At 48.8% G+C, this 13,790-nt stretch overlaps 1 protein-coding gene and 1 pseudogene across 2 annotated transcripts; one reads left to right on the forward strand and one right to left on the reverse strand.

The window, feature by feature from the left end:
- Positions 1-4,033: 4,033 nt before the first annotated feature.
- On the forward strand, positions 4,034-9,184 carry LOC119272575 (annotated as a pseudogene).
- A 2,538-nt stretch (positions 9,185-11,722) lies between these two features.
- Positions 11,723-13,584, reverse strand: LOC119269243 (peroxidase 56-like). Of its 2 annotated transcripts, XM_037551042.1 has the most exons (3): positions 13,022-13,581; positions 12,734-12,922; positions 11,723-12,632 (listed from the first exon to the last, which is right to left on the reverse strand). In XM_037551042.1, the coding sequence occupies exons 1-3, from the start codon at positions 13,436-13,438 to the stop codon at positions 12,045-12,047; spliced, it is 1,194 nt and encodes a 397-aa protein (XP_037406939.1). In that variant the 5' UTR covers positions 13,439-13,581; the 3' UTR covers positions 11,723-12,044. The 2 variants fall into 2 exon arrangements, with proteins under 2 accessions (XP_037406939.1, XP_037406938.1); XM_037551041.1 differs by having other exon boundaries at positions 12,734-13,584.
- Positions 13,585-13,790: the final 206 nt, after the last annotated feature.

Genomic DNA, 13,790 nt, shown 5'->3' on the forward strand with positions numbered 1-13,790 from the left:
TGGCGGGGTGAGGCGGCGGCGGCGGGTATTTATGAGAGGGGGGCGGCGCGGCTTGGGGAAGGGGGCGCCGGGTCGGGGTCGGCCTCGGGAGGTGTGCCCCGGCCGGACTCGGCTGTGGCGGTGGTGCGGTCTCGTGCGGGGAAGTCGGCGGCGGGCGCGGGTCTGGCCTGGCTCGGCTGGGCCTTCGGCCCAGTCGGGCGCGCGGTACTTAAAAAAAACAATTTCACCGAAACTAAGAAAAATTCTAGAAAAATAAATAAAATTCTAAAAATGCCAAAATAAATTTTCACCGCTTAAATAAAATATTTAGAACGAGATGAACATTTTCTTGGCCCTAAAATGCAATTTTTAAAAATGTGCAATTTTTTCCTAAATTCACAAAAACTAGCCAAAAACTCCGAAATAAAATCTTATTTGATTTTTTATTAAATCCTCAATATTTCTTTATTTTGGAAAAGTCATTTTATTCCCTCTCTCATATATTTTTATAATGGAAATAATTGAAGATAAAATAAATCAAATCAAATGATCCTATTTTCAAAATTTGAGAAAACTCAAATATGAAAATAACGAAACTCCCAACTCTTTCTGTGGGTCCTTGAGTTGCGTAGAATTTCTGGATCGGGCCAAAAGCAAAAAAATTGATATGCAGTGATGATCTAATGTATAACATTCCAAATTGAAAATTTGGGATGTTACATGCTTGGATGCCACGCGTCTCCCGGGATGGACCAATCTCTCCTTTCTGCAACAAAATCTTTGTTGCAGAAAAACTGTAACAAAACCTCTGTTATGAAAATAATTAATTGAGCAAGTCCTTTGTTGTACAAAAAACTATAATAAGGCCTCTATTGCAAAAAAAAGTTGCAACATGACCTCCACTGCAAGAAAAAATTATAACAATGCCTCTGTTACAAAAAAAACTACAACTTTACCTATATTTTGTAAAATTTTCTGCAATATGACCCGTGTTGCAGAAAATTACCGCAACACGGCCTTTGTTGCAATGGTAGAGGATAATGCTCGACCACTCAATTCATCAGATGCACGTCTCGCATGCGCAGCCGTCATACGAGCTTCCATCGCATGTGCAGCCGTCAGATACGAGCTTGATCAGCCGACGCACAACCGGCCAAGACCTTCAACACTAGACGCATAATTCCTTCTGCAACAACACCAATGTTGCAGAAGTCCTTCCCCAACAACACCCATGTTACAAAAAGGTTAAGACAAAAAAATCTACAACATCATCTGTGTTGCAGAAGTCCTTTCACAACAATACCCATGTTGGCAAAAAGTTAAGACCAAAAAAAAATCCGCAACATCATCTGTGTTGCAAAAGTCATTTCCGCAACGACACTCATGTTTCAAAATAATTCAGATGAAAAAAACTCTGCAACAGAACCTCTGTTGCAAATGTTTCTGCAACAAGAGGTCTGTTGCAATGATGAGGAAGGAGCCACGCCACTGGATGGCCCCGATCAAACTGATGCGAAGGCGGTGGATCTTTTTAAAAGATCGGTCGGCCGACGTGTAGGGTCCCCTTTTTATTTTACTATTCTTATAAGGTTCATGGATCCTAGTACGACTGGAACCTGCCCGAATGGAAACCTTATCCAGACCCGCACTTCGTCATCTCCTTACAACATTGCAAAGGGCAGTGATCTGCGCCGATGCGCCGGCCGAACGATTCGGCCGGTCACCTGCCCACCATTAGATCGGTTTTCCTCGGGCCGTTAGATCACACCCTTCAATCGCCCCCTTCCTCGCATGCACGAAGGGCAACAACGCCCTTCGTCGACCCGCCATGGACGCTGCGAGGCCTGACCTTGAAGTATCACCAGCTCGCCGCCGGTCGCCATCCTCGTTGCGGCCCTCGCCCCCGGTCGCCGTCCTCGACCCTGGTCGCCATCCTCGTTGCCGCCCAGTCGCCGTCCTCGCCCCCGATCGCCGTCCTCGTCGCCGCCGGTCACCGTCCTCGTCCCCGCCAGTCGCCGGCCTCGCCCCCGGTCGCGGCCCTCGTCGCCGGTCGTTGCCCAGCTCCCCCGGTCGAAGCTTTTCTTGTCATTTCCTCTTGAAGCTTTTTCCTTCCGCCAGTTGAAGCTTTTCCACTGCCGCTTGAAGCTTTTTCCACCATTGAAGCCTTTTTTCCACGGTGGAAGATTTCTCCTCATGTCGCTCTGAAGCTTTTCCTCTAGCTGGATGAAGCTTTCCCACAAACGGTTCAAACATTTTCTCCTGGGTGGAATCTAGACACTTGACTGGTTCCAGCAAATAAATATGTCGCTAGTAGCAAATTTATACACCAGTTGTAGCATTTCTCCACCCGCGTTGCAGTTTCTACCGCGTTGGCGTTCATAGCGGATAGTCGGCTGGTTCCAGCAAAAAACAATGCCGGATGTAGCAAAAAGGATGTCGGATGTAGCAAAAAATTGCTTGTGCAGCAAAGAACGACTTTGAGGGAAGCATTTTTGGGTGCTGAGCAAAACACTGCGCTGGTTCCAGCAATCCTGATCCGTGGTTGCAGCATCACACCGCCCACTCCTAGTCCAACTTGTCGGGGTGATTCCAACAGCTAGTCGGAGTGAATCTTGCAGCTCGCCACCGTTGCTGGTTCCAGCAAAAACAGTACGCGGTTGCAGCTTCCTCCCCAGCCGGTTGTAGCATCCGTGTGCTCCCACCGCCGTGTCTGTCGGTCGAGGTAGTAGCTCATCCCTTTGATTCTCGCCGTCGGCGCCCTGAGCAGCTGGAAAAAAAAGCAGTGGATTGGGTTGAGACCCGCGCGGTGGCGGCGCCCTCTGGCGACCGGCCGGTGAGGCGGCGGGGCCGGGCGACGGGGCTTGCATGGGGGCGCGGCTCGCAGGCGCGCGCGGGCTGCCTGGGAACGACACAGGGAGGGATGGATAAGATGAATGGCCCCACATCAGGAAGACGTGGTTGTATGCGCGTGTGTTGTGCGTGACGAGGCAGGAGCCGGCCGAAGTTTCGGCCGGTGCACCGTATCTAAATGTTTCCCCATTGCAAAACCTAACTGCCTCCACAACCACCTCCACCTCTTCTCACGAGCGAGAGCCGGCCGGAAGGAAGGGTGACAAGTCTTGCTGGTAAGTGTTTTGTTCTCTCGATCTCCCCATCCATCCTCTCCGATTTGCCCTGATCACTAACCCTAACGCCTTGCTCTTCTCTACGGCTGTTTAATAGCAAGTGCTTGATGGTAAATTAGTTTATTCCTGCTTGTCAATTTCCTTATACATTGTGCTCTTCACACACGCTTTTGTCAATCAACATGTAAATTGATTAATTTGCCATCCTGCCACTGTCACCCTGCACTAGTACTAATGTTTGCTAACCTAAACTGTTGTTGTACTATCTCTGCTTCGATTTCAGTGTTTATAATTTGTTCGGTTTCTTTCTTGTGCACTTTTACTTTGTTTAGCTTAGCCTACAACCATGATACCTTCATTTGGCTTCTCGGTGGCCCTAATTTATTTGCAAAATAAAACAAAAAGATGCACTATATGCTTCTCGTTGGTCCTTATTTATCTGTTTAATTAAAAATAATAATATATGCTTCTCTCAAATCAGCTGAAACAAAACAACACAAACAAATACTCTACTTGTTGGCTATTAAGTAGCTTATCAATGTTACTTTATCGGGGTGGTGCCTCGTTTACATCTTATCTTGATAACCATAATTTGCCAAAATTAAACAGCTCTTTTGAAAAATCCTTTACTGTCCTTGTGTGCATCTCAATGTGAAAGCTTGACTAAGTTATTTCAAACGGACCTATCAAGCGATAACCATAATTTGTGAAAACAGCTCTTCTGAATAATCCGTGACTATCCTTATGTTTTTCTTGATGCGGAAGTCTTACTAAGCTATGTCAAACTAGCCTAGTGGCCCTTAATTAGAAGTTAGAACTATTTGATGTGTAATACTATTACTTTTTTTTGTGTGTGTCTATCTTTTTTTTCTTTCCCAAACTAACAAGTTCCACTTGTCTGATGTTTTGCCAGGGCAATTGATACAGGCATGGATCTCAGCGAGACTCTGCTAGCTATTCTGTCTCCAGATGATAACATTCGTTCAGCAGCAGAAGGCAACCTTGAGCTGTTACAGGAGCGGGATCTTGCCAACTTCCTCCTATCCTTGTCAGTAGAGCTCTCGCATGATGAAAGTAAACCAGAGTCTAGGAGACTTGCTGGTATTGTTCTTAGGAATTCATTGGACTTCAAGGGTTCTGCTGCAGATAAGGACCTTCAACAATGGGTCTACCTAGACCAATCTATCAAATCCAAGATTAAGGAGTCGTTACTGATAACACTAGCATCTCCGGTGGCTGTTGCAAGGCTCACCTCATCACAAGTTATTGCAAAGATTGCATCCATCGGAGTTAATTGCACAAAACCATCACATTTGAGGCATCGTTTGCCGAAAACAACGAGGTCGCTATTTTTTTTGTAAAAATCACCGCACATTCAGTAATCTTTTTGCAAAAAGCACTGATCGAGTGATTTAGGTCGTTTAATCACTTTCTGACAAGTGGGGCCGGATTGTTAGGAGCTGACTTGGCAAAACATTTACATACACCCCCTTAGATCTAAAGAATAAAAGCAATCGAGGACAAGAGCTCCTATCGTCCCCCGCGCAGGCAGACCTCTCGATCTGGAGTTTGTCCCCGACCACGACCAGGACAGGAGCTCGGTCCCTCGTCACCCATCTCGTTCCCATCCTCGACCAGGAGCTCGGAGGTGAGGTGAGCGCGCCGGCGGCAATCAAGAGCTCGACGGCGAGGTGTGCGCGCTAGATTGGCCAACCAAGGCCGACCCCTGCGCCACCTGGGGCAAAGTCTCCTGGGCGTGCGCGCGGGGGACTGGCTGGCTACGGCCCCCTTTGCTCGCCGTCTAGGTCACGCGGCTAGCGCCGGCATGGGGAAGCGACCTAGAGTGGGCGATGGCGACGCGTGCTGGGTGCTCGGCCTACACTAGGAGTTCGTCCCTGACTTCCCCCTCCTCGGCTACGATCCATGGAGTAGAGGAGACAGCATTCGTGCGCGTATGTGTGCCTGTCCGTGGTGGGAAGACTGTTGGGAGTTAATTGCACAAAACCACCACATTTGGGGCATCGTTTGCAAAAAACCACAAGGTCGCTAATTTTTTGTAAAAATCACCGCACATTCAGTAATCTTTTTGCAAAAAGCACTGATCGAGTGATTTAGGTCGTTTAATCACTTTCTGACAAGTGGGGCCGGATTGTCAGAAGCTGACTTGGCAAAACATTTACATACACCCCCTTAGATCTAAAGAATAAAAGCAATCGACCCCCTTGTGCACAACAGTCAGGAGCAGACCCGATGCTTGCTGTGGCGACCTTGCCGAGCTGCCAACCCCGTGCCACTCCGGCGACCTCGCCGCCGACGACAACACGTCAGCGACCACTGCTGCCCCGTGTACCATCTCCTTCCTCCTCCTTTTTTCCTTCTCCTCCGGGACAACACGCACCTCGCCTCTGCCTGGCCCAGCCGTTGCAACCATGGCCATGTCGACGGCGCCGGATTCCGCGGCGGCTCGCAACCCCTGCCGCTCTCCAACAGTCTTCCCGCCACGGACAGGCACGCATACGCGCACGAATGCTGTCTCCTCTACTCCATGGATCGTAGCCGAGGAGGGGGAAGTCAGGGACGAACTCCTAGTGTAGGCCGAGCACCCAGCACGCGTCGCCATCGCCCACTCTAGGTCGCCTCCCCATGCCGGCGCCAGCCGCGTGACCTAGACGGCGAGCAAAGGAGGCCGTAGCCAGCCAGTCCCCCGCGCGCACGCCCAGGAGACTTTGCCCCAGGTGGCGCAGGGGTCGGCCTTGGCTGGCCAGTCCAGCGCGCACACCTCGCCGTCGAGCTCTTGATTGCCGCCGCGTGCTCACCTCACCTCTGAGCTCCTGGTCGAGGTTGGGGACGAGATGGGTGATGAGGGACCGAGCTCCTATCTTGGTCGTGGTCGGGGACAAACTCCAGATCGAGAGGTCTGCCTGCGCGGGGGACGATAGGAGCTCTTGTCCTCGATTGCTTTTATTCTTTAGATCTAAGGGGGTGTACGTAAATGTTTTGCCAAGTCAGCTCCTGACAATCCGGCCCCACTTGTCAGAAAGTGATTAAACGACCTAAATCACTCGATCAGTGCTTTTTGCAAAAAGATTACTGAATGTGCGGTGATTTTTGCAAAAAATTAGCGACCTCGTTGTTTTCGGCAAACGATGCCTCAAATGTGGTGGTTTTGTGCAATTAACTCGACTATTGGAGAGCGGCGTGGGTTGCGAGCCACCGCGGAATCCGGCACCGTCGACATGGCCATGGTTGCAAGCGGCTGGGCCAGGCAGAGGCGAGGTGCGTGTTGTCCCGGAGGAGAAGGAAAAAAAGGAGGAAGGAGATGGTACACGGGGCAGCAGTGGTCGCTGACGTGTTGTCGGCGGCGGCGAGGTCGCCGGAGTGGCACGGGGTTGGCAGCTCGGCAAGGTCGCCACAGCAAGCATCGGGTCTGCTCCTGACAGTTGTGCACGAGGGGGTCGATTGCTTTTATTCTTTAGATCTAAGGGGGTGTATGTAAATGTTTTGCCAAGTCAGCTTCTGACAATCCGGCCCCACTTGTCAGAAAGTGATTAAACGACCTAAATCACTCGATCAATGCTTTTTGCAAAAAAAGTACTAAATGTGCGGTGATTTTTACAAAAAATTAGCGACCTCGTGGTTTTCTGCAAACGATGCTCCAAATGTGGTGGTTTTGTGCAATTAACTCCATCCATCGAGATACCCCGTCAGGAATGGCAAGACCTCATTGCCAAATTACTAGGCAACATGACACAGCAGGGTGCATCTCCCCCACTAAGGCAAGCAACTCTAGCGGCGTTGGGGTATGTGTGCGAGGAGATTGGTCTGGAGCAGCAACAAGCGAATGGTGTTCTGAATGCTGTCGTTCAGGCAATGAACCAGGCAGAACCAAGTACTGAAGTTTGTCTTGCAGCAGTTAAAGCTCTATATAATCTTCTTGGCTGTGCTGCGGCCAACTTTGCAAATGAGGATGTGAGAAATCATATAATGGGCGCAGTTTGTGAAACACTAGCAAAATCCGAAGATCTGGAGATCCAACAGGCAATATTCGAATGCCTTGCTAAAATTGCATCCACATATTATATGCTGTTACAACCTTATTTGAGAACCATACTCAGTCTGACAGAATCAATTGCACCCCAATGTGTGGTGTTCCGGTGCACTGTTTGTAAGGAAGTGATTAAACTCCGAGAAGAACAACACATTGGCGCTGTCGATGCTAACTCTAAAGATTGTTGCTTTGTTTATGAGGCCCTCGAGTTACAAGTTCCAGTGCTGCTAAAGCATTTGTTCAAGCGGGAGAAAGATCAGTAAGGACTAGTTCGAATGCTGTTACAACAACATCTGTTCAATCAAGAGGAAGATCAAGAAGGACTAGTTCCAATGCCGCTAGAGCATCTGCTCATGCAAGAGGAAGATCAAGGAGATGTTGTGCTTCCGTTGCTTCCTGCTTAATCTGAATCAAGCCAGCAATTTGCTGGATCTTTCAAAAAGACAAGATGGAAGATCCAAACAGCGAGGTAAAAGGAACCACTGCATGGATTCTTGTCCGGGTGTTTAAGCTTCTCCATTTTCCAGCAAGTGCAAATGGAATTATAACGAAAGCAAACCTTCCTCGCATCATGGATGTGTTGGTACACAGTAGTAAAGATATTCCAATTGTGTCCGAAAACAAAAAACTGCTCATAAAGGTGGCCGTATGCATCATTCAGATGCAAAGGCCGGGGATGTCCCCTTTTCCAAAAAAAATAAAATTGTTGAACCTTTTTGCTTCTAATAAAGGTGGCCGTATGCATCATTCAGATGCAGAGGCCGGGGATGTCCCCTTTTCTAAAAAATAAAAATTGTGTCTGAAAAAGTATGCGGAGCTATATATTTTCTTGCCCTAGGTTACGAAGATGCGGAGTCAATACCATCTGAGCTTTCATCGTCTCTTGATCGTGTTATTGATGCTCTCCTTTCTACTTCACAACCTTCTGATGAGACCCCTTTCAGGCTTGGAGCATCTGCTTATGAAGCATTGCGTGCAGTTGTGAGAGTCAGCAATTTAGAACAAGCTGTTGTTTGGAGCGCTATAGGAGATTTAATGCATTGTATCATGGAAAGATTGGATATGACGCTTGATCGCCAAGCACTTACTTTGGGTCATAAGTTGAAGAAAAACAATCTTCAGATTGTGCTGTGTGGTGTACTGCAGGTCATCGTCCAGAGACTGGCCAATTCAGCTACAGTGAAGATAGTTACGAACGCTGCTCATCATTTGTTATTTTCTTTTTGCCGTGTCTTGGTTTGTGACAGTTCTACTGCACAGAGTGAAGCAATGTGTTGGTTTGCCATTGCTGCTCTTGCTAATGCCACTGGTCCAGAGTTTGGGAAACATATGCCTATACTCATGCAGGTACTCATGCTCACCCACTCTCCCCCATCTCTGTAGGAGTGATCGGCGATATCTGCCTTGTCTTGGAAGGTAAAATGTTGCCACACTGTGATAAAATTATGCAAGTTCTGTACAAAGGTCTTACTAAGTCGACTCTTAGAGCTCCAATTTTCTCATGCTTCGGAGACATTGCTCTTGCTATTAGCAATGATTTTGAGAAGTGCCTGCAGTATGTTCTGGAAAAGCTTCAAGAAGCTGCTAACTCACAGGACTGGGCTGATGTTCAAGAAGAGGACAAGACTGAATATGTGGCTTAGACAGGGAATATGTAAGGCATACTCTGGCATACTACGGGGTATGAAGGACCCAAGAATTGGGTTTAAGGTAGCAACCCATCTATTTAAATTCATGGAAGGAGTCTGGGCAGACCGGAGCAGGTGCACATAATTTTCTTTGCCTTGTCGTATTTTGTTATATGGATGACCGTTCCTTCTCCATAGCACCACCATGATGTAAATTTGTCATCATTTTCATTTGCCTTGCACTTCTTTCTTAGTATATGGGTGACTGTTCTTGTTCCTTACCATTGTGTGTATCTACTTTCAGGGATAAAAGTGTGATGCATGCTGCTGTTGCTGTGTTGACCGATTTTGATTTGACAATTGGGTCATGGACAGAAGAGATGACTAAGGAATTGCATAACTAACTATTATGATTTCATCTGAAGCAGATGCACCGCTTGCTATTATATGTCAACTTTGTTGCAGGTAGTTGAATTTTGATTTAACTTGTCTTCTTTTCCCTTTCTTACTAAAGCATGGATATAGTTAGAACTTACCAGTAGAATACTTGAGGTAAAGCGCAAAAAAAGACGTCGACTACGAAGACGTCCGTGGCGGCTTTGTCAATAAAATATGCCGGCTCAGTCTCTCGTAGGTGCTCACAGGGATAGGGCGTGCGTGCGTTCATAAAGGTGAGTATATGTGTGTATGTATAAGCGTCTGCGTCTGTATCGTGTTAAAAAAGGGCATAGTCTTTTTTCATGATTTTTGGTTACAAAGAAAAACAAATCAGTAAGAGGAATTGATCATAATTGAAGTTGTAATTAATAGCAAACTGAGCCATGCCCAGCTGATAGTTTTCTTGCATTTATTTTAGGCTTACCTGCGAGAGTTTGAGAGATGGTGTTCGTGCTGACTATGAGGCAGAAGTTGAAATTAATCAGAGAGCTAACTTCAGGGCTTCATGCCTATCCGGGCATCGCTAGCCTAGGCCGGCTACTGATGCTATGCTTCGCCCTCCGATCGAAATCACAAAATTGACTACTTGAAGGTCGTCCATAAGAAGCATGAAGGTTTATTTTCGGGGTCAAGTGATTGCATCACTAAGGAATAGGTCCTTCAGCCAGTACATATTAGTCAAGTACTTTTTCTCACTATGCTTGCACTGTATTGACCTAAGAGCAGCTACAACCGGACCCAATATCGGTCCCAAAGGTCCGGCCGTCCGGATGGCCTGAAAAGTCCGGGCTTACAGGCAACTCTCATACCCAGTTTATATGTGAGGCGGATATGAGACTCCTGGACGCGTCCGCTATACGTCGAATCCGGCTTATGGTCTATCTCAACCCCACATATTTTCATCCCTATCTCTCTGGACCAAATCCTAGTTACTCCACTTCACCCCTCTTCATCCTCAAGCTCCTATCCAGCAAACTCCAGCCTTCTTCGGCATGGCGTGCGGTAGATTCGACTTCGAGATCTTCCGGTTTGCTCGTTGTTGGGAACGACGAGGAGCACTGCCGGGCCCGGGCATCGAGGAGAAGCGTTGTCGTGGCTGGAGACGACGTATAGGATGAAAAAAAGGAAAAAATAAGTTCGCCGGAATCTCACCAAAGATGGTGGTGGGAGGGAGGCGGGGCTAAGGGAAGGCGCCACAGGCAGTGGGCACCGAGATGGGTGGCGGTGGCAGTGTCCATGGCCCACGTGCGACACTATTCATTTCTCATTTTTACCGAGAAGTGGCTTTCCTACAGAAAAATGGGAAAATATCACACGGAAACCAACATTCGATTGAAACCGGTAAAAACCACAAGGAAAATATGTTTTGAAGTTTAAAAAAAACTGAAATAAATATGGGATGTTAAGAGGATGATGTTTTATTGCCACGCTAAATTTCAAGTTGAAACACATTACAAGATGCGACCTATGAAAAAGACAAAATCAGCACTGAATAGTGCTAAACAGTTTGTCGGCACTATTCAGGGCTGATTTTGTCTTTTTCATAGATCACGTCTCGTAAGGGCATGTACAATGCATAACCTTAAGGTGATGCCTCGCATGCCATGTAGGATCGGATATGACGTAAAGTAGGTTCGGATAGGGAAGCGGGATCCTCTTCAGGAGGCGGGTGCTTGAAGAGAAAAAGTGTGGTCCGGTGACAAAAGCTGAAAAGATTGAATGAAAAGTAGAGATGCATGTGTACTAAAGTCCTTATTTTCTATTTCTTAATGAGGCCCACTAGTAGTAGCTTGCATTGGGGAGAAAAAATAAATGTAGATGCCTCAAATTACTTTTTGTCATGGGGCATATGTATTCATATGCCACCATTGTACATGCCCTAATGTGTTTCAACTTGAAATTTTATGTGGCCATAAAACATCACCCTCTTAGGGCATGTACAATGCATAGCCTCAAGATGATACCTCGCATGCCATGTAGGATCGGATATGATATAAAGTAGGTTCGGATAGGGAAGCGGGATCCTCTCTACGAGGCGGTTGCTTGAAGAGAAAAAATGTGGTCCGATAACAAAAGCTGAAAAAGTTGGAGTGAAAAATAGAGATGCATGTGTACTAGAGTCTTTATTTTCTATTTCTTAATGAGGCCCACTAGTGATAGCTTGCATTGGAGAGAAAAAATTAATATAAGTGCCTCAAATTACTTTTTGTCATGAGACATATGTATTTATATGCCACCATTGTACATACCCTTAACATCCCGCATTTTCTTTAGATTTTTTTCGAAACTTTAAAATGTGGTTTTCACGAAGTTTTTATTGAATATTGGTTTCCGTATGACATTCTTCATAAAAATAGGCTAGGAGGTTGAGCTTTGAGGAATCAAAATCCATGATTTTAAGAAACTAAACATTTGAGGGATCTGTTAGATAGAAGTAGCACTTTTTTTTTGAACTTAGATAGGAGTAGCACTTAAATCCATCAAAAGATAATTTCCCCCTTAAATTAAGCTATCGAGGGCTCTGCTAAAAATACTCTTAGCAATGTATTCATACTTTCTGCAAGTAACTAGTTAATTAAAGAGAAAAATTATAATTACAGCTCGCCAAATCTCAATGGGCACTCGGTCAAGAACAAAGAGACGACTTTTTTTTACATACACCGGAAGATTCGCCGCGTGGCGGTGTGACGGTGTCAATTCTCTAACCACCCCTAGAATAATGCAAGTGCCTTGCGGCTGGCGGGCACACCGGCCGTCGTGACCCCGTCCACATGACGATCGATGGAGGCACGCGCACCAACTCACATCGACCAACCGCCGGCTCCATTAGTCAACGTACACGCTGCAGAATTTCCTGATCTCCCCGTTGCCGCCGGTGAGCACCTCCATCCTGCCCATGTTGATCATGGCGGCGGCGTAGTCCTCGAAGTACTCCTCCGTCGACTCGGCGGCCGCCATCCTCGCCACGTAGTCCCTCGTCCACCTGTCGTCGAGCAGCGCCTGGTCGGAGACGAACAGGGTCTTGTTGCTGAGCACGTCCCGGTAGTAGCTGAGGTCGAACTCGTAGGGGCTCTTGGGGTCCATGTCGACGGGCGTTTCGTCTTCCTTGTTCCCTGGCTCGCACCTCTCCCGCAGCTCCGGGGCGTACGCCTTGTCCAGCGTCGGGTCCTGCACCCCTAGGCCGCTGTTGTTGTAGAGCCGGTCCGCGGCGAACGCCGCGCACTGCGCCCTCCCGATCGTGTGGCTCCCCGACAGCACCACCAGGTCCTTCCACGACAGGTTCTTCACGCTGAAGTAGGTTTTCAGGTCCACGATGTTGGCGTGCGGCGGCGCCAGGTCGTTCTCGGCGTCGATGCACAGGGACACCTTGCCGTCCCGGCGCCCGGTCTCCACCGGGAACCGTGGCCCGTTGCTCTGGAAGAAACAAGGAGGCAGTCTGGTGGTCAGCTAAAATGAAAGCCTGAGAAAATCCATGGAGGACATGAAAGGGGGGATTATTGATCTGCTTAAATTACCAGGTACACGGCGTCCCGCGCGGCCATGATGATGATGTCTGCGCAGGACACGGTGAGCGGGCACTCGTCCTCCAGCTTCGCCTTGATCCTCTCGACCTCATCGAAGCCGCGGAGGCTGTAGCTCATCGGCATGGCGTCCCTCTCCCCCTTCTTGCTCCTCGATTTCAGCATGATCGACCCGTCGCACCCCTGCAGACCACGCATCCAGTTCAAGTTAAGCGAAACACATTCAGACGACCCGTGCACGCGACGCGGCACGGCACGGCAAAGAAGCAGCGCAGCACGCACCCTGACGAAGCAGTCGTGGAAGAGAAGCCGCAGCAGCGCCGGGCCGAGGGTCCGGTCCTCGTGGACGATGTCCCGCATCTCCTCCAGCACCAGCTCCTCCGCTTTCGGGCACGTCTTGTTGTAGAACCCGATGGCGAGCCCGGCGGCGGCGGGGTCCGTGGGGCCCGGCACCGGCATGGCGCTCGCGACGGCCGCGAGGATCAGCAGCCTGAGGAGCACGTCCAATGCCATCCGGCCGGACCGGAGGAACAGAGCCGAATCGAGTCGTCGACGAGCGAGGTTGCTTGGTCGTGACGGGGGGAAGCAGCTGCTCAGGAGGCGTTGAAACTTAACTCGGGTCAGCCGGGAACTCACGGAAGGGGAAGAGATCAAGAGAAGGAGATTAAATTTGCTGGCCGGCGTCGACCGCCCGAGCATGAAAACCCCGGAGCCGGAATGGCGAGAATAAAGAAAGAGTTGGAGAGGCACGGGTGGGTTGGCGATCGCTGTCGAGAAGCTCGGAATTCGCAAGTTAGTTAAAAACTGAGGCGGACAATGGCTGGCTAGCACAGCTGGGAACGGGAATGGGGTGTTGGAGGCTACGCGCAAAGGCGAGCAGAAGGAAACAAAAATTCCCCCCATTTCACGCGGCGCATGAGACTGGACTGGAGGCGCGAGTGCGCCGAGCAGATTGGTTCCGCGTCTGGACTGGACGGCGGTCGTGGATGCGGGCTTTTGCGCTTGTCAACGCACGCTGTTCACACGCCATACTCGGCCGACTACGAGATAG

This window comes from Triticum dicoccoides, chromosome 3A (genome assembly GCF_002162155.2).
Source record: "Triticum dicoccoides isolate Atlit2015 ecotype Zavitan chromosome 3A, WEW_v2.0, whole genome shotgun sequence".
In the NCBI taxonomy this organism is placed as follows: Eukaryota; Viridiplantae; Streptophyta; class Magnoliopsida; order Poales; family Poaceae; genus Triticum; species Triticum dicoccoides.